Raw genomic sequence first — 25,365 nt, forward strand, 5'->3', positions numbered from 1 at the left:
TCCAAAACTAGTGCGATTAACCAGGATGAGTAAATAGCTCAGATTTGTTTCGAGGCAAGTTAATTGATTGTGGTTTTGATCTCTGCACGCATGTCTACTTTTTAAAAGCAGAAGTGCTGCCATTTTCTTTTTGTTTAATTCCCCCTCCTCTCTCCCTTCTGCTGTTAGGATGAAATTTCAAGGCGCAGTGAGAGCCATTTTAAAAAATTTATTCATGGGACGTGGGTATCACTGGCTGGGCCAGCATTTATTGCACATATCTGAGGGCATTTGACAATCAACCACATTGCTGTGGATCTTGTGTCACATGTAGGCCAGACTGGGTAAGGACGACAGATTTCCTTCCCTAAAGGACATTAGTAAACCAGAAGGGTTTTACGACAATCATTAGACTTTGTTCTTATTTCTTATTCACCATCCACCATGGTGGGATTTGAACCCGGGTCCCCAGAGCATTGCTCTGGGTCTCTGGATTACTAGTCCTGTGACAATACCACTATACCACTATAGAAATGTCAGAGGTAATAGTGGATGCGTTAGTGATTATTTATCAAAACTCGTTGCATTCTGGGGTAGTGCCGGTTGATTGGAAAACGGCTAATGTTACGCCGCTGTTTAAAAAAGGAAGGAGACAAAAGGCGGGTAACTATAGGCCGGTCAGCTTAACGTCTGTAGTAGGGAAAATGCTGGAATCCATTATTAAAGAGGAGATAGCAGGGCATCTGGATAGAAATGGTTCGATCAATCAGACGCAGCATGGATTCATGAGGGGAAAGTCGTGCTTGACGAACATGTTGGATTTTTATGAAGATGTGACTAGGGCGGTTGATGGAGGAGAACCGGTGGATGCGGTGTTTTTGGATTTCCAAAAGGCGTTTGATAAGGTGCCCCATAAAAGGCTACTGAAGAAGATTAGGGCACACGGAGTTGGGGGTAGTGTGTTAAAGTGGATTGGGGACTGGCTATCCGACAGGAAGCAAAGAGTCGGAATAAATGGGTGTTTTTCCGGTTGGAGGAAGGTAACTAGTGGCGTGCCGCAGGGATCGGTACTCGGGCCGCAACTATTTACCATTTATATAGATGATCTGGAGGAGGGGACGGAGTGTAGGGTAACGAAGTTTGCAGACGACACAAAGATAAGTGGAAAAGTGAATCGTGTGGAGGACGGAGAAGATCTGCAGAGAGATTTGGACAGGCTGAGTGAGTGGGCGAGGATATGGCAAATGGAGTATAACGTTGAGAAATGCGAGGTTATACACTTTGGAGGAAATAATAACAAATGGGATTACTATCTCAATGGAAACAAATTAAAACATGCTACCGTGCAAAGGGACCTGGGGGTCCTTGTGCATGAGACGCAAAAGCCCAGTCTGCAGGTACAACAGGTGATCAAGAAGGCAAATGGGATGTTGGCCTATATTGCGAAGGGGATAGAATATAAAAGCAGGGATGTCTTGATGCACCTGTACAGGGCATTGGTGAGGCCGCAGCTGGAATACTGTGTGCAGTATTGGTCCCCTTATATGAGGAAGGATATATTGGCATTGGAGGGAGTGCAGAGAAGGTTCACCAGGTTGATACCGGAGATGAGGGGTTTGGATTATGAGGAGAGGCTGAGGAGATTGGGTTTGTACTCGTTGGAGTTTAGAAGGATGAGGGGGGATCTTATGGAGACTTATAAGATAATGCGGGGGCTGGATAGGGTGGAGGCGGAGAGATTCTTTCCACTTAGTAAGGAAGTTAAAACTAGAGGACACAGCCTCAAAATAAAGGGGGGTCGGTTTAGGACAGAGTTGAGGAGGAACTTCTTCTCCCAGAGGGTGGTGAATCTCTGGAATTCTCTGCCCACTGAGGTGGTGGAGGCTACCTCGCTGAATATGTTTAAAGCGCGGATGGATGGATTCCTGATCGGTAAGGGAATTAAGGGTTATGGGGATCAGGCGGGTAAGTGGTACTGATCCACGTCAGATCAGCCATGATCTTATTGAATGGCGGGGCAGGCTCGAGGGGCTAGATGGCCTACTCCTGCTCCTATTTCTTATGTTCTTATGTTCTTATACCACTGCTTCCCAAAGTGAGGTTAAGATTAAAGTTTCACTTTTGTACATTTGGCTCAGGGTTTCTCTGAGAGTCTATATTTTCAATGGACTTGGTGTGTAATTGGTGCTAGGATTGCCTCGCTGGAATATTTTACCCAGTGTGGGGATGAGGAGGGCAGTTGCCTGAAGATGTGGTCGATTGATCCCCTTTACACCAAAGGGTGAATTTTCAAATGGCTCTGCCCTAGTGCAGGACAGATAATGGGTAACCTGGCCTTTACATCCTGTGATTTCCTTCCTGGAATGCACATACAATTTTCCCAGGATGTGGCCCAAGTAGGTGTGGCTCATTGATGGGAAGCACATTTGGAAGATTTACCCTTTAGAACCTCAAAGGCTTACAGGAGGAGTCACTGGCTCGGGACTCTTTTTGCTGTCCCAGTCTGTAAATTTATTTTGACCATCCCTTGGTGCCCTTATTCCCATTTTGACTTTCCTTGTAGAATATTGCTGCTTTATATTCCTTGATGATTTAGTTTCATAGTTCCTCATTGGCTTTTTTGTACTTCTTCTCTAAATCTTTTCCTGTTCTCCTTTGTCATGTTGTCCCCTGCTCTCCATGTAATTAGTTTATGCCTCCTTCCTTACCATCAATTTTTACCTTATGTCTTTATTCATTCATGGTTCTCAATAGTGTTAAGTTTTTCATTTTACTTTTTCTGTACACTTGAACACTGTTTTAAATGTTTACTATTGTTCTACATTGTTGTTGGCTTATTTTATTTCCCCATATTCTATTCTGAGCCCCTCAAAACCACCTTTACTCGATTATCCTGGTCTTTGTGAGGCATACGTCCTTCTTAAATATTACCATAAAGCTTTAAGATATCATTGTGTCAACGATTCCTTATTTTAATTCTTATCTGTTCTGGTTCATTCACCATCATTAGGTTCCCTAAGTGAATTCTCCCTGGTTAGATTCCTCATGCAGTGAGTTAGAAAGGTGCCCTGTTGTACAAGCACCATTCCTCTGACCTCTTTACCTACCTTTTCTTATCAAATAATTTTGAGATAATTGATCCCCTCCTCCCAGAGATTATTATTCTATGCTAATAGTAATTTTCCTAATTTCTTTGCATATTTTTCTTCACCTGTCCAATATTAGGGGTTTGTAGACTACACCTATTCATGTGACTGGTCCTTTATGTTTTATTTCTATACAACACTGGACTGAGAAGAAGCAATAGCAGAATCTGTTCCTAGGGGTTTCATAGCTTGTTTGCTTCTATGGCCTTGAACATTTGCAAGCATTGGCAGCCGGACCATATGTACCAGCAAAGGCACTCTAGTGAAGGGCAGTATTCTTTGGTTCTGCTTTGACACATATTTTCAACCTTCGCCCAGAATGACTCTTCATTTTCTTTGAAATAGGAGGTTTATCAAAGAAGCACGAAATGGCATGGGGACATCTGCAATCTCGTTCAGTCACTCCTAAAATCACCACCATCCCTTCTTAATCTGACCAGTTCTAAAACAACGGTTCTGGAATTTTGAAAAAAGTCTTTCACGGGGTATGGGCGTCACTGGCTAGGTCTGCATTTATTACGCATCTCTAATTGCCCTTGAGAAGTTGAGAATTTTAGCAGCCCCACCAAAACAGTTCTTGAATTGCAGCCCTCCTACAGTCAGCCATCTATCTACAAAGAATATTAATAATAATTTATAATAAGCTTGGATGAGTTGTGTCCTAGGTTACTATGGGAGGGAAGGGAGGAATTTTTAATTCCTCTCCCACCACAGGGGAAGTGCCAGAGGACAAGAGGACAGCTAATGTGGTTCCACTTTTCAGAAGGGTGGTAGATATACACCAGGAATTACAAACCAGTGAGCCTCACATCAGTGGTAGGGAAACTTTTGGAGAAAATTCTGAAGGAGAGAATTAATCTCCACTTAGAGAGGCAAGGTTTGATCAGGAATAGTCAGCATGGCTTTGTTCAGAGGAAGATCACGCCTGACAAATTTGAATTTTTCGAGGAGATAATTGGGTGTGTAGATGAGAGTAGTAAAGTTGATGTAATTTATATGGATTTCAGCAAAGCTTTTGACAAGGTTCTACATGGGAAACTGATATAGAAGGTAAAAGTGCATGGGATATAGGGTAATTTGGCAAGTAGAATGCAAAAGTGGCCTAATGGTAGGGGACAGAGAGTGGTGGTAGAACGCTGTTTGTCTGACTGGAGGCGGGTGTCCCGTGTTTGTGATATGTATAAATGATATAGATGAGAATATAGGGGGGATGATAATTAAGTTTGAGGATGACATGAAGATTGGCAGCGTGGCTAATAGTGAGGAAGGAGATCTTTGGTTGCTGGAAATATAGACTGGTTGATCAGATGGGCAGATCAGTGGTAGATAGAACTCAACCCTGAAAAGTGCAAGGTGATGCACTTTAGAAGTAGTACCAAGAAAAGGGAGTACTCAATGAATGGTAGGACAATAGGAAGCTCAGGGGAACATAGGGCTCTTGGGGTGCACGTCCACACATCCCTGAACGTGGCAAGACAGGATAATAGGGTAGTTAAGGCATATGGGACACTTGCCTTTATCAGTTGTGACATAGATTATAAGAGCTGGGAGGTTATGTTGGAGTTGAACAAAACTTTGGTTAGGCCACAGCTGGAGTAGTGTGTGCAGCTTTGGTCGCCTCACTATAGGAAAGATGTAATTGCACTGGAGAGGATGCAAAGGAGATTAACCAACATGTTGTCTTGGATGGAGCGTTTGAGTTATGAAGAGAGGCTGGATAGGCTCGGGTTATTTTCTTTAGAGCAGAGAAGGCTGAGGAGGGACCTGATAGAGGTGCATAAGGTTATGAGGGTATGGATAAGAAGCAGCTGGTCCCCTTAGTTGAAAGGTCAATAACAAGAGGGCATAATTTTAAGGTCAGGAGTAGGAGGTTTAGAGGGGATTTGAGGAAACCCTTTTGCACCCAGAGGGTGGTGGGAGTCTGGAATGCCCAGGACGGCAGTAGAGGTGGGAAACCTCATAACTTTTATGGATGAGTACTTGAAATGTCATAACATTCAAGGCTATGGGCCAAATGCTGGAAAGTAGGATTAGTGCAGATTTAGTGTAGTTTTGTCAGTGCAAACTCAATGGTCGAAGGGCCTCTCCTGTAATGTATGACTCCATGACTAATAAACTCACAGAGAATTGTGGTTAGGAGCAGGGGTTAAGCATCTGTGTTCCAATCTGACTGGAAGTTTCGAATATTGTACTGTCTTTTATTTCTCAATTCCCTATTTCTGGACTACAACAAACGTAGATAAATAATTAATTCACAGTCATTTTGTTCAGTTTAAGAAGAGGGTCAAAGCATGTAGACTTTGGGATAGAAATTGGACCATTTTTGGTTCACTTACCAGGTGTAAAATAGAGTCAACCAGGGTCAATTTTTGGGCATCAATGTCCAACACCTGAAAGACATTCAATCTAATTTTGAGGTGGTCCATTTTGCAAGTAGCTCTGACTGACACCTAAAATCATCGCTAAATTGGGTTCTGCTCAGTAGTCTCTGGGTTCTTTAGTAGTTGCTGTGTTCAATCAGCAGTGGTCACCATCAAATTGGTACATTTATCTTTACAATGGATGTTGCTGTGGAACCGAGAGAAGCAGCAATGCTTCCCTCAACTCCACATCACTCACAATTGCCTCCGCTACATTGGCACTCCATAATTCAGTGCTGCCTGCGGATACATGACAAAAGTTTGATTGAATAGGGTAAATGAGGTCCATTTTCAGGCCTGTTAGACTTGTGCTGACCAGACGTAAACAATTTCTGCCTCAATTTATTACCATGCAAAAGGGTTATATCTGCTGGAGGATTAATTTACAATGGTATTTTTCACAGTGCTGTTATACTTACAGTGCTACTGACCAATCAGGAACTCGCTTTCATAGAACATAGAATCCCTACAGTGCAGAAGGAGGCCATTCGGCCCACCGAGACTGCACAGACTACACTCCCACCCAGGCCCTATCCCCATAACCCCAGACATTTACTCTCCTGGTTCCCCTGACACTAAGGGGCAATTTAGTATGGCCAATCCACCTAACCTGCACATCTTTGGACTGTGGGAAGAAACCGGAGCACCCAGAGGAAACCCATGCAAACACGAGGAGAACATGCAAACTCCACACAGTGACCCAAGCCGGGAATCGAACCCAGATCCCTGGCGCTGTGAGGCAGCAGTGCTAACCACGGTGCCACCGTGCCGCCTATAGGCTCTTAACCTGCAGAAATGTCTCAAACAAATTCTCTAGTTTGTTTCCCTGGCAACACTGGTGCACTCCAAATCTTGTGAAAGTAGTTTCTGGGGGAAAAAATGGGCATAGAAATAATTTTGAAATAGTGTGAGAATATGAAGGTCTTGTAGGGCATTGGGTAGCATCTGACTCTGGTCCAGGAGCTCCAGTTTTAAGTCCCACTCCAGGACCTGATGGCCACAAGTATGTCTATAATGCGGCCAAACAGGTTCATTATCAATTTATAAATTCTCCCAACATACACCAAAGGCAGGCAGTAAAAGCGCAAGAGATTCCTGGTCAGCCACCTGATGGAAAGAAATTGGAACCTCTACCAACACTAACCATAACTCCGGACTGTGACAGGCAGGTTAAAGTGCAGCAGCTTGGGCCTATTGGCTCAGTCGTCAGGATGGGCGGTGAGGGTCAGATTGGCTGGGGTGAATTCAGGACCTACCTCCTTGCCCTGCCCACAGTGGAGTTCATGGCACTGTAGCTCAGACTTGCACTGAACTCAAGAAGTGAAAAGGAAATGCGAGAATGGCTGACAGAAAAATTTATGAGTGGCTCATATTGATAATGGAATGTTTTGGCTACTGCTGTTTCCGGTAGCAGGTGGCAAGACCCAAAATGCACCTTCACAACATTATATTTGAATTAAAACAAAACAGAAATGAGAAGATATTAATTATGCCAAGGTGCTCCCCAACATTGGTATGACTTTACCCATGGCTAGAGAATGTTTTCCCTTTTTACAATGTTCTAGCAGAAAAACCTGCACAGGTCTTGATATCCTCTTTACAAGGTGCCACTGACCGATCTAAAAATGATTAATGTATTTCTGAAAAATGCCATCTATCAATTAATTACTAATTTTTGACTTAAAGGTTAAAGAAAGCTTTCCCATCCAAAAAAATGCTCAACTCAGTTAGCAGGCAGACGTTAACCTGGAATTGCTCATTTTGTGTATAGCACGGGTATGCTCGTTCAGAGCTACCAACATGTAAAATTTCCTCATGTGCAGGTCCCACCTAAATCAGAATGATTTACTGTCCAGTTAAATATTAAAAACTCTGAAGAAGTCATACGGATTTGAAACGTTGGCCGAAATTTTCCATCCTGATTTGCAGCTGGGATTTTCTGGTGCTGCTGAATGTGAGTGGAGTTTTGGCTGGAATGCCAAATTTTCCGTTCTCGCCACTGACAAGACCAGAGAATCCCATGTTTCTCTTTCCACAGATGCTGTCAGACTGGTGAGTTTTTCCAGCATTTTCTGTTTTTATTAAAGGTTAGTTTTCTGCTTTTTTTACACTAGTTCCTCCTGGACTTAACAGGTATATCTTGGGGATTTCCAGTGTTGTCCTAGATTATTCCAAAGGGATCTATTTTGTTCCTCTCTATCTGTGTCTTCTTGAATTCTTCTGAAATGGAACATGTCTAATAGTTAGAAGTTAAAATTATACTCACCCTCCTATGTGGTGAAGATACTGTAAGTATTTTGGAGGTAATTTTTGATGTTAAAGGTGATTCTACTCAGGGAATCTCATTCTTCCCCACTTGGGATTCAGGGTTATAGAACCACTTAAGTATTAGAGTAAAGGAGAAACTGCTACAGCCTGAACATTCAATCATGTTGCATGCAGGCTCCATTCAGTGACCAGTCACTAAAAACTTGTTTCATTAAAAATTTCATTTAAATTAAAAACAGAAAATGATGCAACCACCCAGGGGGAAGAAGCACAGGATTTACATTTCAGATCAATGACCTTTAATTGTTTATTACTTTTCCTTCACTGTTCACAATTTCCTTATTATGAGTTTCTTTGGAGATGAAATTAAGGTGAAGAAATAGTCTGATGTTAGAGGAGGGTGTGTAAACAGAGCATGCAGATTTCAAGTAATGACACTGAGCCTGAAAAAAGATTAGCAGAATTTGTTTTTTTCCACACAACTGTAATGAGCTGCTTGAAAGGGCAGTGGAAGTAGATTTGGTAATAACTTTTACAGGGGAGTTGGATGAACATTCAAAAAGGTGAAAAGAAAAATCAAATTGCTGGGCTTGGAGGAAGGAACAGGAGAATGGGCCAAATGGGTTAGCTTTTTCAGAGTAGCAGTGTAAGCATGATGGGTTGAATGACCTTCTTCTGCGCTGACTGGTTCTATGATTCAGTATGGTGAATGTTACTGCAGCTTAGATGCAGTACAACACTGACCTCTTCAGGCAAAGCTTATACCTACTAGATAGCTGCAGCTTTTTTTTTAGGTCTGCTTGAAGGAGATGGGATACATGGGTAGCCTGGCACTTCGAGGAATAATATTGAAACAGTATTGTTTTAAAGTTTTTTTATTAGTGTCACAAGTAGGCGTAGATGAACACTGCAATGAAGTTACTGTGAAAATCCCCTAGTCGCCACTGTGGCACCTGTTCGGGTACACCAAGGGAGAATTTAGCACGGCCAAAGCACCTAGTCAGCATGTCTTTCGGACTAAGGGAGGAAACCCATGCAGGGAGAACATGCAAACTCTACGCAGACAGTGACCCAAGCCAGGAATCAAACCCAGGTCCCTGGTGCTGTGAGGCAGCAGTATAACCACTGTGCCACCCAAACATTTTGTGCATAAGTCTCTTTAAAGAACACGTTTATTTGAATTGCGTGCAGAAATGATATCCTGTAAATACAAAGTTAGAAATAGAAACTAAAATAAATCTAGAAAATATTGGAAATGTACAGTTATAACTGGAAGGGAAGAAACTAGTTATTGTTTTGAGGTGATGCTCCATTTCGAGCGGCGTTATTTCCGTACGAGTCCAACAATTATGATGAAATAGAAAAATAAGCATCCACTAGGAATGGAAAAGCTGCACATTGCAATATCACGAGTGAGAGTCTCCAGTGAACTTTGGAGACCTGGTTTCAAGGTCTCTGTTGATATTTCCAAATCAGTTTGTCACATTTATTTATTTTTGACAGGGGTTTTTCCCAGGGTGCTTTTTGGGGGATTTTCCACTCGCTTTATGGGAAACAGGTATATCTCTATATCATCAGGTAACAAAACCCCAGTGGAATGAGCCTGTGGAACAATGTCACACGTCTCTCTGCACTGTACCCCTGTTGTGTGCTTTACTGCTGGCTTCAACAGTCTTCTGGGGATTATTTATGGAAAATCTGGAGCTCTCCTTCCATATGCTCCCACTGTTTTTACACCTATTATTATTGCTTTATATCTTCATAGTCCTCTGAGATTTTCCAGCACTTTTCTGTTTTTATTAAGGAACTTAAAATTCATGATTCGTAACACTGTAAATATTCCTTTCTTCAATGTTGAAGAGCATGTAAAAAAAAGGATGAGGTAGGTTACTTAACGAGACAACAAAAGCAAGACACACAGCAAGTTAACTTACTAATTTGCTCCCAGCTAGGCAAGGGGTTGCTTTGTGGAATAAATGATCAAATACAGGGATTAATATGGTACAAATATCAGTTTAATTAGACTGAATTTATGGTTAGACCTCAGTTGGAGTATTATCTCCTACTCTGAGCTCCGTACTGTGGAAAAGATGTCAAGGCCTTGGAACGTGTGCATAAGAAATTTACTAGAGTGGTACCAGGGAAGAGGTACTTTGGTTATGTGGGGGTACTAGAGAAGCCAAAATTGTTCTCCTCAGAGCAATTAAGTTTATGGAGACAATTAATAAAGATTTTCATTCCACTCTGCCATGTCCTTCATCAAAACAGTGAAGTTAATTATCATAGCTTCAACCTCTAAAAGTTATTGTGAATTGGCTGAACAGGCAGTACTTTAGGCTCTTACAAAAGGTGCAGGGGCATGTTCAAATTTGTTTTGTAGATTTCTTACTGGAAGACCGAGGCACAGAGCAACCTAACTTTCAAAGCTTGTCAGCAATTTAATCATTTCAGGAAATTTTGGGATGATCTTTCACTGCTGCAACTTCACTGCTATAAAGATTTGTATTGTATCTCTTCTCATGCTTTTCTCCAGCATAAACTGGAGTCTTCTAATAAGACTCGGTTTCCTAAGGACTGGAATCATTCTGGTAACCTTTCTCTGTTCCATCTTTTGTGTTCCGTCCACGTTATTTTTGAAGGTGACCAAAATTGCACGCCATCCTCAAGAACTGCCCTCAGTACAAAACTTGTGCAGTATCAGTATAGTTTTTCTGATATATTGCCCAGTCATTGATATCCACTAGTGATTTCTTTGGAACACAGGAGCCTAAGGGGACATCTAATTGAGGTGTATAAAATTATGAGGTACCTAGATAAAGTGGACAAGAAGGACTTCTTTCCTTCAGCAGAGCGGTCAAGGAACCGAGGACATAAGTGATTGGTAGAGGATTAGGAAGGAGTTAAAGACAAATCTTTTCATCCAGTTGATGGTGAAGATCTAACATTCACTGCCTGAAAGTGTTGTAAGGTCATTTGACATTAACTGAGTTCTTGGGACAAGACAACAAGGCGACAGATGGTGATGAACAAATTAACAGAATTTATTAAGTGATTGAAGAAAAATACTTAATAATAGGCAATATCAGACAAGTTACTTTTGAGCCTTGCTCCTCGAAGCTGTCTGGACACAGATGATGGTGTCTTTGGTTCCCTTCGATGTCTTCTCTGACTTCTCCTGTGATGCTGTTTGTCCATGTGCCTTGAGGTCTCTACTTTTATACCCTCCGAGGTATGCCTATGTGCAGTCCTGCACATCGTCCTTCCTACGTGTGACCTGGCTACTTGATCCCTTGCCTACCTGAAGCCTGGCTATCTAACCCCAGTCTCAATGGCTCCATCTTCACATTGACTACTGACCAATATATTTGGTTTGCTTTTGGTGCCAAAGTGGAAAACAGCAGCTCTCTGTGGAAAGTGCCCTTTCTTTATACTTAAACCTTAAGCTCCTTTGTAGCTGTAAATAGTACATTCAGTCATTATACAGTTCAGACCTTAACTCTAAGCAATACTACCAATGTTTTAATTTGTCAGTGTCAGTTCTAGGGAGAAAACCAGTGTGTAGCTCTCGAGTTGCACAGTCGAGTTTTCTCTCCAGATTCTCTGGCATTCTGTGCACAGAAATTCTGGGTGACTGCCTTACGCCGTCGTCCTGGCTCCAAAGAGATTGGGGTGTCATCTTTAAAGGGTGCCTACTCTAAGAAGTACCTCTCCCCAATCCCCAATGGATATGGGACCCCAATCCCCAATGGATATGGGACCCCCCCCCTCCCCCCCGCCCAGGCATTGGAGTGCCCCACTCAACCACACACAAGGGGAACCCCAGCAATGGTGCTCCTGGGGGGGGGGGGGGGGGGGGGGGTGTCCTCTCTTGGCATTGTGACCCTGCTCAATGGTCAGGGGCAGTGCCAGGACGCAGCCTGGACATGTCCTTCCAACACCCCCCGCCAACCCTGGCCGGGAATCTTGTTTCCCAACTTGCGCAAGATTTGGGTCTGTGTTGCTGTTTATGCTGTCAAATAATGCGGGCTCAAAATCAGCCCAATATATTAATCAGAACATCTTCATTAGAGAATTTACATATTTTTCAATTTCACACATAGTGGTAGAGGCAGAAACACTGCTTGCATTTAAAAAAACACTTGGATATTTACATGAAGTGCCGTAACCTATAGGGCTAAGGACCAAGAGCTGGAAACTGTGACTAGGTTGGATAGCTGCTTTCTGCCTGACACAGCCATGAACCAGGGGACACAGTCTCAGAATAAGAACTGAGATGAGGAAGAATCTTTTCACTCAAAAGATGGTGAATCATCGGAATTCTCAATCTTAGAGGGCCCTGGAGGCTCAGTCAGAGTACGTTCAGGTAAGGGATTGACAGATTTTTAAATATTAAAGATCTCAAGGGATATGGGATAGTGCGGGAAAATGGCATTGAGATAGAAAATCAGTTGAACGGTGGAGCAGGCTTGAAGAGCTGGATAGCCTACTCTCAGTTCTATTTCCGATGTTCCTAACGTGGGCTGAATGGTCTGATCCGTGCTATATATTTCTATATTTCTTGACTTTATGAATAACTGCCTCACAATGACCATGATTATGGTAATTTACCATTACCCTCTCCAATGGAAACTCTTTCATGTTCTGGCCATGCTGTTGATTCTGCACCTGATCTTGTCTGAACAGAGTAACAAAGCAGAGTTAGCTTATTACTTGGTTTGGACATGAACTAGGAATACCAGTTGCAGTCATGTTCCATCCATCGGACAAGACATTGATGCAAAGCTCCCACCTGTTTGTTCTGGGATTTTGGTGAATTTTAAATGCCCTATAAGGACAGGAAATTCTCCTGCTGCCTTGGAACGCTGCAGCATGTGAGTAACCTATCAGGCAGTTAGCTTTTGATCTTTTTTGTGTAGACTCTAATGCAGTCTCAAAACAGATAAAAGCTCCTTCCTACACTATTACCTCTGGTGTCCCCAGAGGATCAATCCTTGACTCCCTCCTACTTCTCGCCTATATGCTGTTCCTCGCCAACTTCATCAATAAACATTCGTATGCTGATCCAAAATCCATCTCAACACCATTTCTCTTGAACCCTCCACTGCCCCACATTAGTCACACAGCTTGTTCGAAATCCAGTATGGGAAGAGTCGAAATTTATTTCAACTCAGCACAGTATTTGGAAGGCTAATCCCATTCCCTTCAGTCCCCACCACAAACTCAGTTCGCCTGCCACCAACCCCATTCCTCTCCCTGGCCGCTATCTTGAGACTGAACCAGAAAGATTGCAACCTTGGATCATATCTGACCCTGAGATGAGCTTCCATCTCACATCCACTCCACCTCAGTAACATCACCTACCTCCACCCCTTCTTCAATTGAATCCCTCATCCATGCCTTTCTTACCTCTGAACTATTTCAATGGTCTCCTGTCTCTCTTCCACCTTGCACCCTCTGTAAACTGTCATCCAAACTTCTGTTGTCCGTGCTCTTAAATACACCAAGTTCTGTTCCCCATAACCTACATTAGCTCTCAGTTAAGCAATGTCAATTCCTTGATTTCAACTTTGTCCATGGCTTCACACCTCCCTATCTTTCTAATCTCCTCCATTCCTACAACTCTCCAATTCTGGCCTCTTAAGCATTTCTGATTTTCATTGCTCCACCATTGGTAGATTTACCTCAACTGTAGGGGCTCTAAACTCTGGAAATCCCTCTCAAGACTTTCCACCACTCTCAAGCAGCACCATGGTTAGACTGCTGCCTCTCAGTGCCAACAACCCAGGTTTGAGTCCGGCCTTGAGTGCCTGTCTGTGTGGAGTTATGTTCTCCTCACGTTTGATCCGGTTTCCTCCCACAGTCCAAAGCTATGCAGGTTAGGTGGATTGTACATGCTAAATTGCTCCTTAGGGACCAAAGATGTGCAGGTTAGGTGAATTGGCCATGTGAAATTCTCCCTCAATGTATCCGAACAGGCGCAAGAGTGTGGCGACTAGAGGATTTTCACAGTAACTTCATTGCAGTGTGAATGTAAGCCTATTTGTGACTAATAAATAAACTTTAACTTTTAAGTTAGGTGGGTTAGCCATAGTAAATGTGTGGATTTAGGGGGATTGGGCGGAGGGGAGGGCCTTGGGGAGGGGAGAAGATGCTCTTTTGGAGAGTCCCTGCAGATTCGATGGGGTGGATGGCCTCTTTCTGCACTGTAGGGATTCTGTGGACTCCTTTAAAATACTCCTTAAAGATGATTTCACCTCTCCTAACGCCTCTATATGCAGTCTGGTGTCATATTTTGTTTGATAACACTTATATAAAAGGCCTTGAAATGCTTTTGCTATATTAAAGATGCTATATAAATGAAAGTTGCTGTTGTTTTGTTCGAAACCTATATACACAAAACATTTTTGTGCATACTACTACACTACTATGTAATGTTGGATAAGTTACAGATGTAATTTCATATTGAACTGTGAAGTTAGTAAGTTACTTCATGGTGGGGTTTATAAATCACAATTGGAGCATCTTCTGGGGCTATTAAAGAACCCCAGCAGATGTGCGCTGAATGGATGAGAACAAAAACAACAGTGTGGAGAGGTTGTGAGTTATTCAGACCCCATTGAATTAATGTTTTTATTCAACTGATCACAATTAGAGACTGATAGAAGAACATTATCCTTATACTCATTGCTTTGCTAAACTTTTCATTTCTTAATTTGCTCTCATAAACACTACTTCTAAATCCTCTTTTTAGCAAAAACATTTAGCATCCAAAGCCTGGCATAATGCAAAGTATTTTTTGTCAAGGTAGGTAAGTGTATCAAGGACTTGATTCTGTTAGTCAGACTTATTGGACAACAATAGAGTGGCATGAAAGTAATTCTGACAAATGTTTTGTGATCCACTTGCCACAGCTTTCTTTTGGCTTTGTCTCCTCCACTGTGAAGTGGTTGTACCTGTTTGAGCTTCGCAATGGATGTACCCATCAGCTTTTTGGTGCAACAGTGCTCTGAAATTGTTGCTAACCTGTTGCAATTTTGAATGACCCTGAGGCTTAGAAACACAGTCACCTTTGGAGCCTCAGGCAAGAGGTGATCTTGTGCTGGGCTACATTTGGTACTGCAACAACTGACTCAGCTCTGTACAGCCTCCCTGGGATGAGGAGAGCTTTTATGCTGTTACTGGGGCCAGAGGAGAGATGCCCCTGAGTCACTTTGATGATGAGCTCAGTCACTGCAGCCGGTGCTATTCAGTCAGTCAGACCAAGACAAGGGGAAGTTATCCTTTTGGTCAGGTGTTGGCAGTGGGTAAATCCTCCACACCAATAATAACGACAACTTCACCATGGAAAGCAAGGATTTAATAACAAAAAAACACATGTATGACAGGGAAACTCACTGTTCGACTGGAGCAAGGCGGAGAGGAGCGATTTGTGGCTGGAGTAAAAAGGGTAAGGGATTGGCTTTTTTTCCCCTTTCTTTTTTGCAGGGTTTCTTATTTTTTTCCTAGTTTAAGTGAAAAACGGAAGTAGGCCAGCCGCGGGGTGACCTGGGAAGGAATTTTTTTTAAAAAGTGCACGGGAGGTTTAAAAAGTAGGCCGCACTATCCAGCGGGCAGCGTCGTTAGCGGGCAGCGGAGTGAGCAGGTAGCAGAGTGAGGGCTGAAGGGCTTTGGCTCAATGGGCTCAGGTGGAAACGGGGGAGGCAGGGTAGGTTTAGTTCTCAGTTTTTAGAAACTTAAAAAACAAAGCAAATAAAATAAGGATGGAGGGTCAGGTGATGTGTTGTTCCTGCATGATGTGGGAGCTGGTGGACCCCACTGTGGTTCCCAGTGAGCATGTCTGCAGTAAGTGTTGGTTGTTTGATGAACTCCGGCTCAGGTTGATGAGCTGGATTCTGAGCTTCGGACACTGCGACACAGCAGGGAGGGGGAGAGTTACCTGGACACTGTTTCAGGAGGCAGTCACACCCCTTAGACTAACTAACTTGAATTCAGCCAGTGGTCAGGGACAAGAGGGTGTGGCTGCGAGTGAGGCAAGTAGCGGGATCCAGGAGGTAGAGTTCCAGGAGCCTTAGTCCCTGAACCTGTCCAACAGGTTTGAGACTCTTGCTCCCTGTGTGGACGGGAACGGGTACTGCAGGGAGGATGAGCAAACTGACCACAGCACCGTGGTACAGGGAGCCATTCAAGTGGGGGGAGAAAAAAGAAATGTAGTCGTAATTGGGGATAGTATAGTTAGGGGCACTGACACTGTTCTCTGTGACCAGGATCGAGAATCCCGAAGGTTGTGTTGCCTGCCTGGTGCTCGGGCACGGTATATCTCATCTGGGCTGCAGAGGAACTTGGAGTGGGAGGGTAAAAATCCAGTTGTCGTGGTCCATGTACCAACGACATAGGTAGAACAGGAACAGAGGTTCTGCTAAGGGAATATGAAAAGCTAGGAGCTAAATTTAAAAGCAGAACCAAAAAGGTAATAATCTCTGGATTACTACCTGAGCCACGAGTGAATTGGCACATGGTCAATAAGATTAAGGAGGTAAATGCGTGGCTCAAAGATTGGTGTGGGAGGAATGGGTTTGAATTCATGGGACATTGGCACCAGTATTGGGGAAGAGGGGACCTGTTCCGATGGGATGGTATTCATCTGAATCATGCTGGGACCAGAGTCCTGGCGAATCGTATAACTAGGGCTGTAGATAGAGCTTTAAACTAAATAGTGGGGGGGGAGGGTTCAGTTGTATGGAGAATTAGAAAATCAAAGGTAAAGGAGAGGGTAGGAGTGCAGGTTAATGATGAGGACTTTCAACTAGTTAAAGGAGTCGAGGGCTCAGGAGAGGTTAGTAAAGTTTCCAGACCACGTAATAGAACAGAGAGTATAGAAGGTGGTAGGAATCTAACCTCAGGCAGAGTAAAAAAGGTGACAAGCATGAGAAGGGAGGTGGTCAACACAGTGCAAGGAGATGGTCTGGGGAAGAATAACCAGTCTGTGACAGGAAGGGACAGAGCATGCAAACAAAAGAATGCACTAACAAATCGGGTCCAGGTAAGAAAGACTAACATAAAGACACTTTACCTGAATGCACGTAGCATTCGAAACAAAGTGAATGAGTTGATGGCACAAAATCAGTACAAATGGGTAAGATCTAGTGGCCATTACAGAAACATGGTTGCAGGGTGACCAGGACTGGGAACTAAATATCCAGGGGTATCAGACAATTCAGAAGGATAGACAGGAAGGAAAAGGAGGTGGGGTAGCTATGTTAATTAAGGATAACATCAGGGCGGTAGTGACAGACGATATAGGCTCTAAGGAGCAAAATGTGGAATCAATGTGGGTGGAGATAAGGAATAGTAAGGGGAAAAAGTCACTGGTGGGCGTAGTCTATAGGCCCCCAAATAATAACTTCAAGGTGGGGCGGGCTATAAACAAACAAACAACAGATGCATGTAAAAATAGAACAGCAATAATCATGGGGGATTTTAACCTCCATATTAATTGGTCAACTCAAGTCGGACGCGGTGGACTTGAGGAAGAGTTCTTAGAATGCTGTTGCGATAGTTTCCTCGAACAGTATGTTACAGAACCTACGAGGGAGCAAGCTATCTTGGATCTGGTCCTGTGTAATGAGACAGGTAAAATTAATGATCTCCTTGTGAGGGATCCTCTTGGAATGAGTGATCACAATATGGCTGAATTTCAAATTCAGATGGAGGGTGAGAAAGTAGGGTCCCAAACCAGTGTCCTCTGCTTGAACAAGGGGGATTACAATAGGATGAGGGCAGAGTTGGCTAATGCAGACTGGGAACACAGACTAATTGGTGGGACAGTTGAGGAACAGTGGAGGATTTTTAAGGAGATTTTTCTCAGTACTCAGCAAAAATATATTCCAGTGAAAAAGAAGGAATGTAAGAAAAGGGATAACCAGCCAAGGATAACTAAGGAAATAAAGGAGTATCAAATTAAAAACGAATGCATACAGAGTGGCCAAAATTAGTGGGGAACTAGAAGATTGGGAAGGCTTTAAAAAACAACAAAGAACCACCAAGAAAGGAATAAAGAAAGGAAAGATAGATTATGAAAGTAAACTAGCACAAAATATAAAAACTGATAGTAAAAGTTTTTACAAATATATAAAACGGAAAAGAGTGGCTAAAGTAAATGTTGGTCCCTTAGAAGATGAGAAGGGGGATTTAATAATAGGAAACGAGGAAATGGCCGAGGCCTTAAACAAGTTTTTTGTGTCGGTCTTCACAGTGGAGGACACAAATAGCATACCAATAATTGATGGTCATGGGATTGTAGGGGGTGAGGACCTTAAAACGATCACTATTACTAAAGAGGTAGTGCTGGGTAGGCTAATGGGACTAAAGGTAGACAAGTCCCCTGGTCCGGATGGAATACATCCCAGGGTACTAAAAGAAACGGCAGAAGTAATAGCAAATGCATTAGTTGTAATTTATCAAAATTCACTGGACTCTGGGGAGGTGCCAGCTGATTGGAAAACAGCTAATGTAACGCCACTGTTTAAAAAAGGAGGTAGACAAAAGGCAGGTAAGTACAGGCCGGTTAGCTTAACATCCGTAGTTGGGAGAATGCTGGAATCTATCATTAAGGAAGAAATAGCAGGACACCTGGAAAAGAATGGTTCAATCAAGCAGACGCAGCATGGATTCATGAAGGGAAAGTCATATTTGACTAATTTACTGGTATTCTTTGAGGATATAACGAGTGCAGTTGACAGAGGGGAACCAGTGGATGTGGTGTATTTAGATTTCCAGAAGGCATTCGATAAGGTGCCTCACAAAAGGTTGCTGCATAAGATAAAGGTACACGGAGTTGGGGGTAAAGTGTTAGCGTGGATTGAGGATTGGCTATCTATCAGAAAGCAGAGAGTCGGAATAAATGGGTGCTTTTCCGGTTGGCAATCAGTGACTAGTGGCGTGCCGCAGGGATCGGTGCTAGGGCCTCAACTATTTACCATATACATAGACGATCTGGAGGAGTGGACCGAGTGTAGGGTAACAAAGTTTGCGGATGACACAAAGATGAGTGGGAAAGCAAATTGCATGGAGGACACAGAGTCTGCAGAGAGATTTGGATAGGCTAAGTGGGCAAGGATCTGGCAGATGGAGTATAACGTTGGTAAGTGTGAGGCTATCCACTTTGGAAGGAATAATAGTAAAATGGACTATTATTTAAACGGTGAAAAATTACAACATGCTACTGTGCAGAGGGACCTGGGGGTCCTTGTGCATGAATCATAAAAACTCAGTTTGCAGGTGCAGCAGGTAATCAAGAAGGCAAATGGAATGTTGGCCTTTATCGCGAGAGGGATGGAGTATAAAAGCAGGGAGGTCATGCTGTAACTGTACAGGGTACTGGTGAGGCCGCACCTAGAGTACTGCGTACAATTTTGGTCCCCTTATTTAAGAAAGGATATATTAGCTTTGGAGGGGGTACAGAGAAGGTTCACCAGGTTGATTCCGGAGATGAGGGGGTTAGCTTATGAGGAAAGATCGAGTAGACTGGGCCTGTACTCATTGGAGTTTAGAAGGTTGAGGGGAGATCTTATAGAGACATATAAGATAATGAAGGGGCTAGACAGGGTAGAAGCAATGAGGTTGTTTCCACTTACAATGGAAACAAGAACTAGGGGGCATAGCCTCAAAATTTGGGGGAGTCAATTTAGAACAGAGTTGAGGAGGAACTTCTTCTCCCAGAGGGTAGTGAATCTTTGGAATTCTCTGCCCAATGAAGCAGTAGAGGCTACCTCGTTAAATGTATTTAAGTCACAGATAGATAGATTTTTAACTATTAAGGGAATTAAGGGTTATGGGGAGCAGGTGGGTAAGTGGAACTGAACCCACTATCAGATCAGCCATGATCTTATTGAATGGCGGAGCAGGCTTGAGGGGCTAGATGGCCTACTCCTGCTCCTATTTCTTATGTTCTTATGTTCTAAACAGGAACACTTCGAGGGAGGAACTAAAAATGATGGCTACAGTCAGGCCCATGATATGCGGAAGGCAGGTGGGCTGGGGCAGGGGGACAAATAACTTGCGTCTTAATCAAATACTTTAATTTATTGTATTAAAATGGACTTTAATATACTTCCCATGTTGGAGTTACAATTCATAAAATCCGTACAGTGCAAAATGAGGCCATTCAGCCCATCGAGTCTGCACCAACCACAATCCCACCCAGGCTCTATTCCCGTAACCCCACATATTTACTCTGCTAATCACCCTGACACTAGGGTCAATTTAGTATGGCCAATCAACCTAACCCACACATCGTTGGGCTGTGGGAGGAAACCAGAGCACCCGGAGGAAACCCACGCAGATAGGGGGAGAATATGCAAACTCCACACAGACAGTGGCCTGAGGCCGGAATTGAACCCGGGTCCCTGGCGTTGTGAGACAGCAGTGCTAACCACTGTGCCACCCTATTCTTCCTCAAGCTGTCATTCATATAGCACTGCCCAACTTCAAGTCTGATCACATTGTACATGAGCTGGAACTTTGTCCAACTCAGTATTGCAAACCCAAAAGTGCCTTTTCTCTTTCTGGCCAACAGCGTCACATTTCAAATCCCATTCTGCCCCCCTTTCCTGGCCCCTGGCTCAGCCTGTGTGCTACTTTGGTGTCCTGCTTGGGATCCAGCTGATCATCGATGTCTCCTACCTTTGTCTCTCCTGTTGCACATCTCCAGTTTTACCTCAGTGTCAACACTGTTGATATCCTCAATCCTCCACCATAATTTTTCTTACTTCCACATGTGGCTTCTTCAAAGATCTCCTCGGTGACTTTCTAAGCTCTATTCTGCCTAAACTCCAAGTTATTTCAGAACTCCATTGGTTGATTTCCATCCAATTTCAAGTCAGTCTCAATTATCATCCCTATCCACATCAACATACTCATCCAACATCCATTTCAAAATCCTTATTTTATAAACGCCTCCATCCTACTGTGTAAACTCTTCCATCCTTACGTTCCATCTCACTCCTTTCAATCTTCCAAATTTGGCCTTCGGTGTGTTTCCCCTTTTCTTTGCCCCATCACTGACGCAGTATTCAGTTACTTCTCCAGAATTCCCTTCCTAACCCCTATCACCTCACTTCCAAACGTTCCTCAACACATCTCTTCAACCACATGTTTGGTCATTCCACCCAATCCACCTCCTAGCTCCTGCATAGGCGCTGAATCCCCATCTTATAAAGTCTCATAAGAGTTGAAAGCACGGTACAAATGTAAACTGTTATTATTTCAACACATAAGTTCCTGATGCTGCACGGCATTACAAGTTTCAGGTCTACATTAGATATTCCCTCAGGTTGACAGCCACCAGTCACATCCACTTCCTGTCACCAAGAGAACCTTTCACTGCCCAGTGTCTAAGCATACAATAACATGACCCTGTAACAATAAAGGTGCTTCACTGAGGGTATGTTGAACTTACAATATGCCTTATGTCTGGCTTCTAGAAAACAGATTGAAAAACATCCACATTTGATTTTGCTCAAGTTCACCTTGAAACCTTGAGCAACTGCAAAAATACAAGCTGATTTATTTAACTTTTAATACATGAATAAAATGAATAGTTTTCTGACAATATGTAGCGGTAGATGTGGTTTATATGGATTTTAGCAAGGCGTTCGATAAGGTCCCCCATGCAAGGCTTCTAGAAAAAGTGAGAGGGCATGGGATCCAAGGGGCTGCTGCCCTGTGGATCCAGAACTGGCTTGCCCAAAGGAGGCAGAGAGTGGGTATAGATGGGTCTTTTTCTAATTGGAGATCGGTCACCAGTGGTGTGCCCCAGGGATCTGTTCTGGGACCCTTGCTGTTTGTCATTTTCATAAGTGACCTGGATGAGGAAGTGGAGGGATGGGTTGGTAAGTTTGCCGACGACACGAAGGTTGGTGGGGTTGTGGATAGTCTGGAGGGATGTCAGAAGTTACAGAGGGACATAGATAGGATGCAAGACTGGGCGGAGAAGTGGCAGATGGACTTCAACCCAGATAAATGCGTAGTGGTCCATTTTGGCAGGTCAAATGGGATGAAGGAGTACAATATAAAGGGAAAGACTCTTAGTACTGTAGAGGATCAGAAGGACCTTGGGGTCTGGGTCCATAGGACTCTAAAATCGGCCCCGCAGGTGGAGGAGGTGGTTAAGAAGGCATATGGTGTGCTGGCCTTTATCAATCAAGGGATTGAGTTTAGGAGTCCGGGGATAATGACGCAGCTATATAAGACCCTCGTCAGACCCCACTTGGAGTACTGTGCTCAGTTCTGGTCGCCTTATTACAGGAAGGATGTGGAAAAGATTGAAAGGGTGCAGAGGAGATTTACAAGGATGTTGCCTGGATTGAGTGGCATGCCTTATGAGGATAGACTGAGGGAGCTCGGTCTTTTCTCCTTGGAGAGACGTAGGATGAGAGGAGACCTAATAGAGGTATATAAGATGTTGAGAGGCATAGATCGGGTGGACTCTCAGAGGCTTTTTTCCAAGGTGGAAAGGGCTGCTACGAGAGGACACAGGTTTAAGGTGCTGGGGGGTAGGTACAGGGGAGATGTTAGGGGGAAGCTTTTCACACAGAGGGTGGTGGGCAAGTGGAATCGGCTGCCGTCAGTGGTGGTGGAGGCAAACTCAATAGGGTCTTTTAAGAGACTCCTGGATGAGTACATGGGACTTAATAGGATGGAGGGTTAGAGGTAGGCCTAAAAAGGTAGGGGTATGTTTGGCACAACTTGTGGGGCCAAAGGGCCTGTTTTGTGCTGTAGTTTTTCTATGTTTCTAATATTGCTCCTCCTAATATACATGGAAATATACCATCTAACAATGCCCCTTTATCTCTGTTAACAGGTTAAACTCACTGTGAGGGTTAGTGGTTCCTGATTTTGGGGGGGGGGGGGGGGGGGGCAGCATGAGCCTGTCTCGTTAAGGACATATATGCTTGTATCACAGCTAGGATATTCATTATCCCTCACAGCTCAAATCTCTTTCAATGGACTTGAGAGCGTGAGAGAAGAGAAACACATCCACACTGAGAGAGCCAAATGCTTAACCTTTATATAAAAACAAAGTACTGTGGATGCTGGGGATCTGAATTAAAAACAAGAAGGTGCTGGTAAGTCTCAGCAAGTCAGACAGCATCTGTGGAGAGAGAAACAGAGTTATCCCTCCCCCCACTTGGTCAGGGTGAGGCTCATTACATTGGTAATTAAACCACCACCTCTCACTTTGGTGTGGGAGAAGTGACAACCATTGTGTCCAGATAGCTAAGGCCAAAGAATGAAACAAATTCATCAATACAGATGTGAAACTCTCTGGAAAACGGTACCAAACAGATACAGTGTGCAAGAAACCCAGATGAATTGTCTATTTTGTCTGATCCCGGTTAATAGACCTAAATCAACATTTTCAAATACCTTGTGTGCTCTGGGAGTGAATCCTCTTCTGGTTCAAATTTTATCTTTGAGGCAAACAGGTAAAAATCACTAAATGTGATACGATGGCATATAGCTTAATAAATTTTGAGTGGGACCTGATCTTGGGACAACTGCAATCTGATCTGATTCTCACCCCTTCAATTTTAATTTGGTCTCCACCAGGTTGGGGGAGTGGGATTGGGTGGGTGGTGGGGGTAATTAAAAATAAATTATAAAATCTCATTGCCTTCCTGTTGTACAAACCTGCTCATTAGAACAGATGATAGGGATATGTGCATGAAGGTAATGGATCTTCTTTATGTACCTACATTGAGGCACAGCAGATAAGTATGATGTTTATTGTTTTGGGTTCCTTTACTGTCAGGATGCCTGTGTTAGAGTCCATTACAACACTGACTACACTTCAGAAATACTTGGCCGTGAAGTGTTTTTGGACAGCCTGAGGGCTCGAAAGACACGATACAAAATCGATATCTTTCTTTCTTCTTTTGTATATGTTAACATTTCTGCAAAAATGTGAATTTGTCTTATAAATATAATTCAGTAAGTCAATTTACAGCAGATTCTTTGTGTGAAAGAATGTTTCTCGTAGGCCACAAGGATATTGTGTGTTCCTTCTGAAGTCAGTGGAGAGTGTTGCGGTGCAGGGTAGTGACCAGAAGGGGGCCCTGCTGCACACCCATCCATTCCATAACATGACTTCTGAAAGACAAACCTCCGCTTTCAGTCTTGGACAACAATTTAAAATGATGCATCTCATAACTGTTTGTCTGTCTGTAGCAAAATAAATTAATTACCTGATTTGGGATGGGAGGTTTATGGCTAGTCACTGACAGAGATAAATCCAACTTGTGTTCCAAAGTTGCTTCCATCCCGTTTGTATGAAAAGAACATGTGCGGATGGCAGACTGTGCAAAGAGTCACTTCCCCACGTTTACTGCTTGTGGAATCATCACTTATGTTTTCAGAGAGAATCCCTCCATGTTCCAGTAAAACTCTGAGGAAGGGAAAGTTCAACGTTTTGTACAATGCTTCCTTTCTGCATCCATCATTTTTAAAATAGCTATATTAAATATTTTATATATATATTTCTCATCTTAGATTAAGCAACAAAATCAGAAAAAAACTCTTACAAAGATCTGTGTGTTTCTATTTTAGAAGTTGCAGTTACAACGAATTGCAGTTTCTACATTTACCTTGTTGCTCGTCGAAGGTCAATAGATGGATGGGGAGAGTTGATCCCTTTCACACAGCTGGTGTTGATCTTCATAAACTCTTTGGCTGTGTCTTGGGGAAGTACGAAACAACATGGGCCCACACAAGGGCCCATCACCACCAGGATATCGCTTGCACTGCACTCAAATTCAGTCATCATCACGTTCACGGTAGCCATAGCAACTCCTGCCAGCGTACCTTTCCAGCCTGAAGAGGGATGAGCAAACACCGTGCCAGTTCAGAGCAAATGCCAGGGAGGTGATTGGAGTGTGGGGGAGGGAATGAGAATGGAGAGGAGGATTGGAGGGTGGTGGGGGAATGGGATTGGAGGGGAATGTTCACAAAAATTCACCAGGTAGTATTTAACCATCCATGAAGACATTTTAGGCAGGATTTTACGGCCCTGCTTGAGTGGGATCGGAAATTCCCATCCGAGGTCAACGGACATTTCTGTTGTCTGCCCCTCGCCTGCTCTGATTCCGTGGCAGGTGGGGCAGTGAATGTGTTACATAAAATCATCTTTCTGTTTCGACTCCATCTATGAAAACATTGGGCGTGACTTTACCTGCCATTGACACCATGCTCCAGTTGCAGCGAAGTCGGAGAATTTGGCCAGACAAATCTCTGTTCACTGCAGTAGGATGGGAAAATCCTGCCGATGTGAAACAGTGGTAAGATTCAGGCCATTATCTCTGTCAGCTGTAAAGTGTTGCACTCTTCTTCAGATTAGCTTTTAAAAATACATTTTCACTAGAAAAGGTTCTCATCTTTCACTGTTGAGGAATTTTATCTTCCAGGCACAAATTCAGGTGTCCTTACTGGAGCTTCAGCATTTCACTACATTTATCAATATTAGATGAAGGAACAGAGGGCCATATCTCTTTGTAGAA

The 25,365-nt window shown here is 43.3% G+C and overlaps 1 protein-coding gene across 3 annotated transcripts in view; it reads right to left on the reverse strand.

Annotated features, from left to right (window-relative positions):
- The window catches only part of lacc1 (laccase (multicopper oxidoreductase) domain containing 1), a 62,661-nt gene that overhangs the window by 19,358 nt on the left and 17,938 nt on the right, over positions 1 to 25,365 (reverse strand). Inside the window, exons 5-7 of one of the 3 annotated variants that reach the window (XM_078231950.1) lie at positions 24,457 to 24,682; positions 24,058 to 24,257; positions 23,583 to 23,962 (exon numbers count right to left, since the gene is read on the reverse strand). In XM_078231950.1, coding sequence (XP_078088076.1) covers positions 24,083 to 24,257; positions 24,457 to 24,682 — 401 coding nt within the window. In that variant the 3' untranslated portion in view covers positions 23,583 to 23,962; positions 24,058 to 24,082. Of the gene's footprint in view, positions 1 to 23,582; positions 23,963 to 24,057; positions 24,258 to 24,456; positions 24,683 to 25,365 lie in introns of those variants that run through there. The other 2 variants (XM_078231953.1, XM_078231952.1) reach the window with 2 other exon arrangements.

Source organism: Mustelus asterias, chromosome 17 (assembly GCF_964213995.1).
Source record: "Mustelus asterias chromosome 17, sMusAst1.hap1.1, whole genome shotgun sequence".
Classification (NCBI taxonomy): Eukaryota; Metazoa; Chordata; class Chondrichthyes; order Carcharhiniformes; family Triakidae; genus Mustelus; species Mustelus asterias.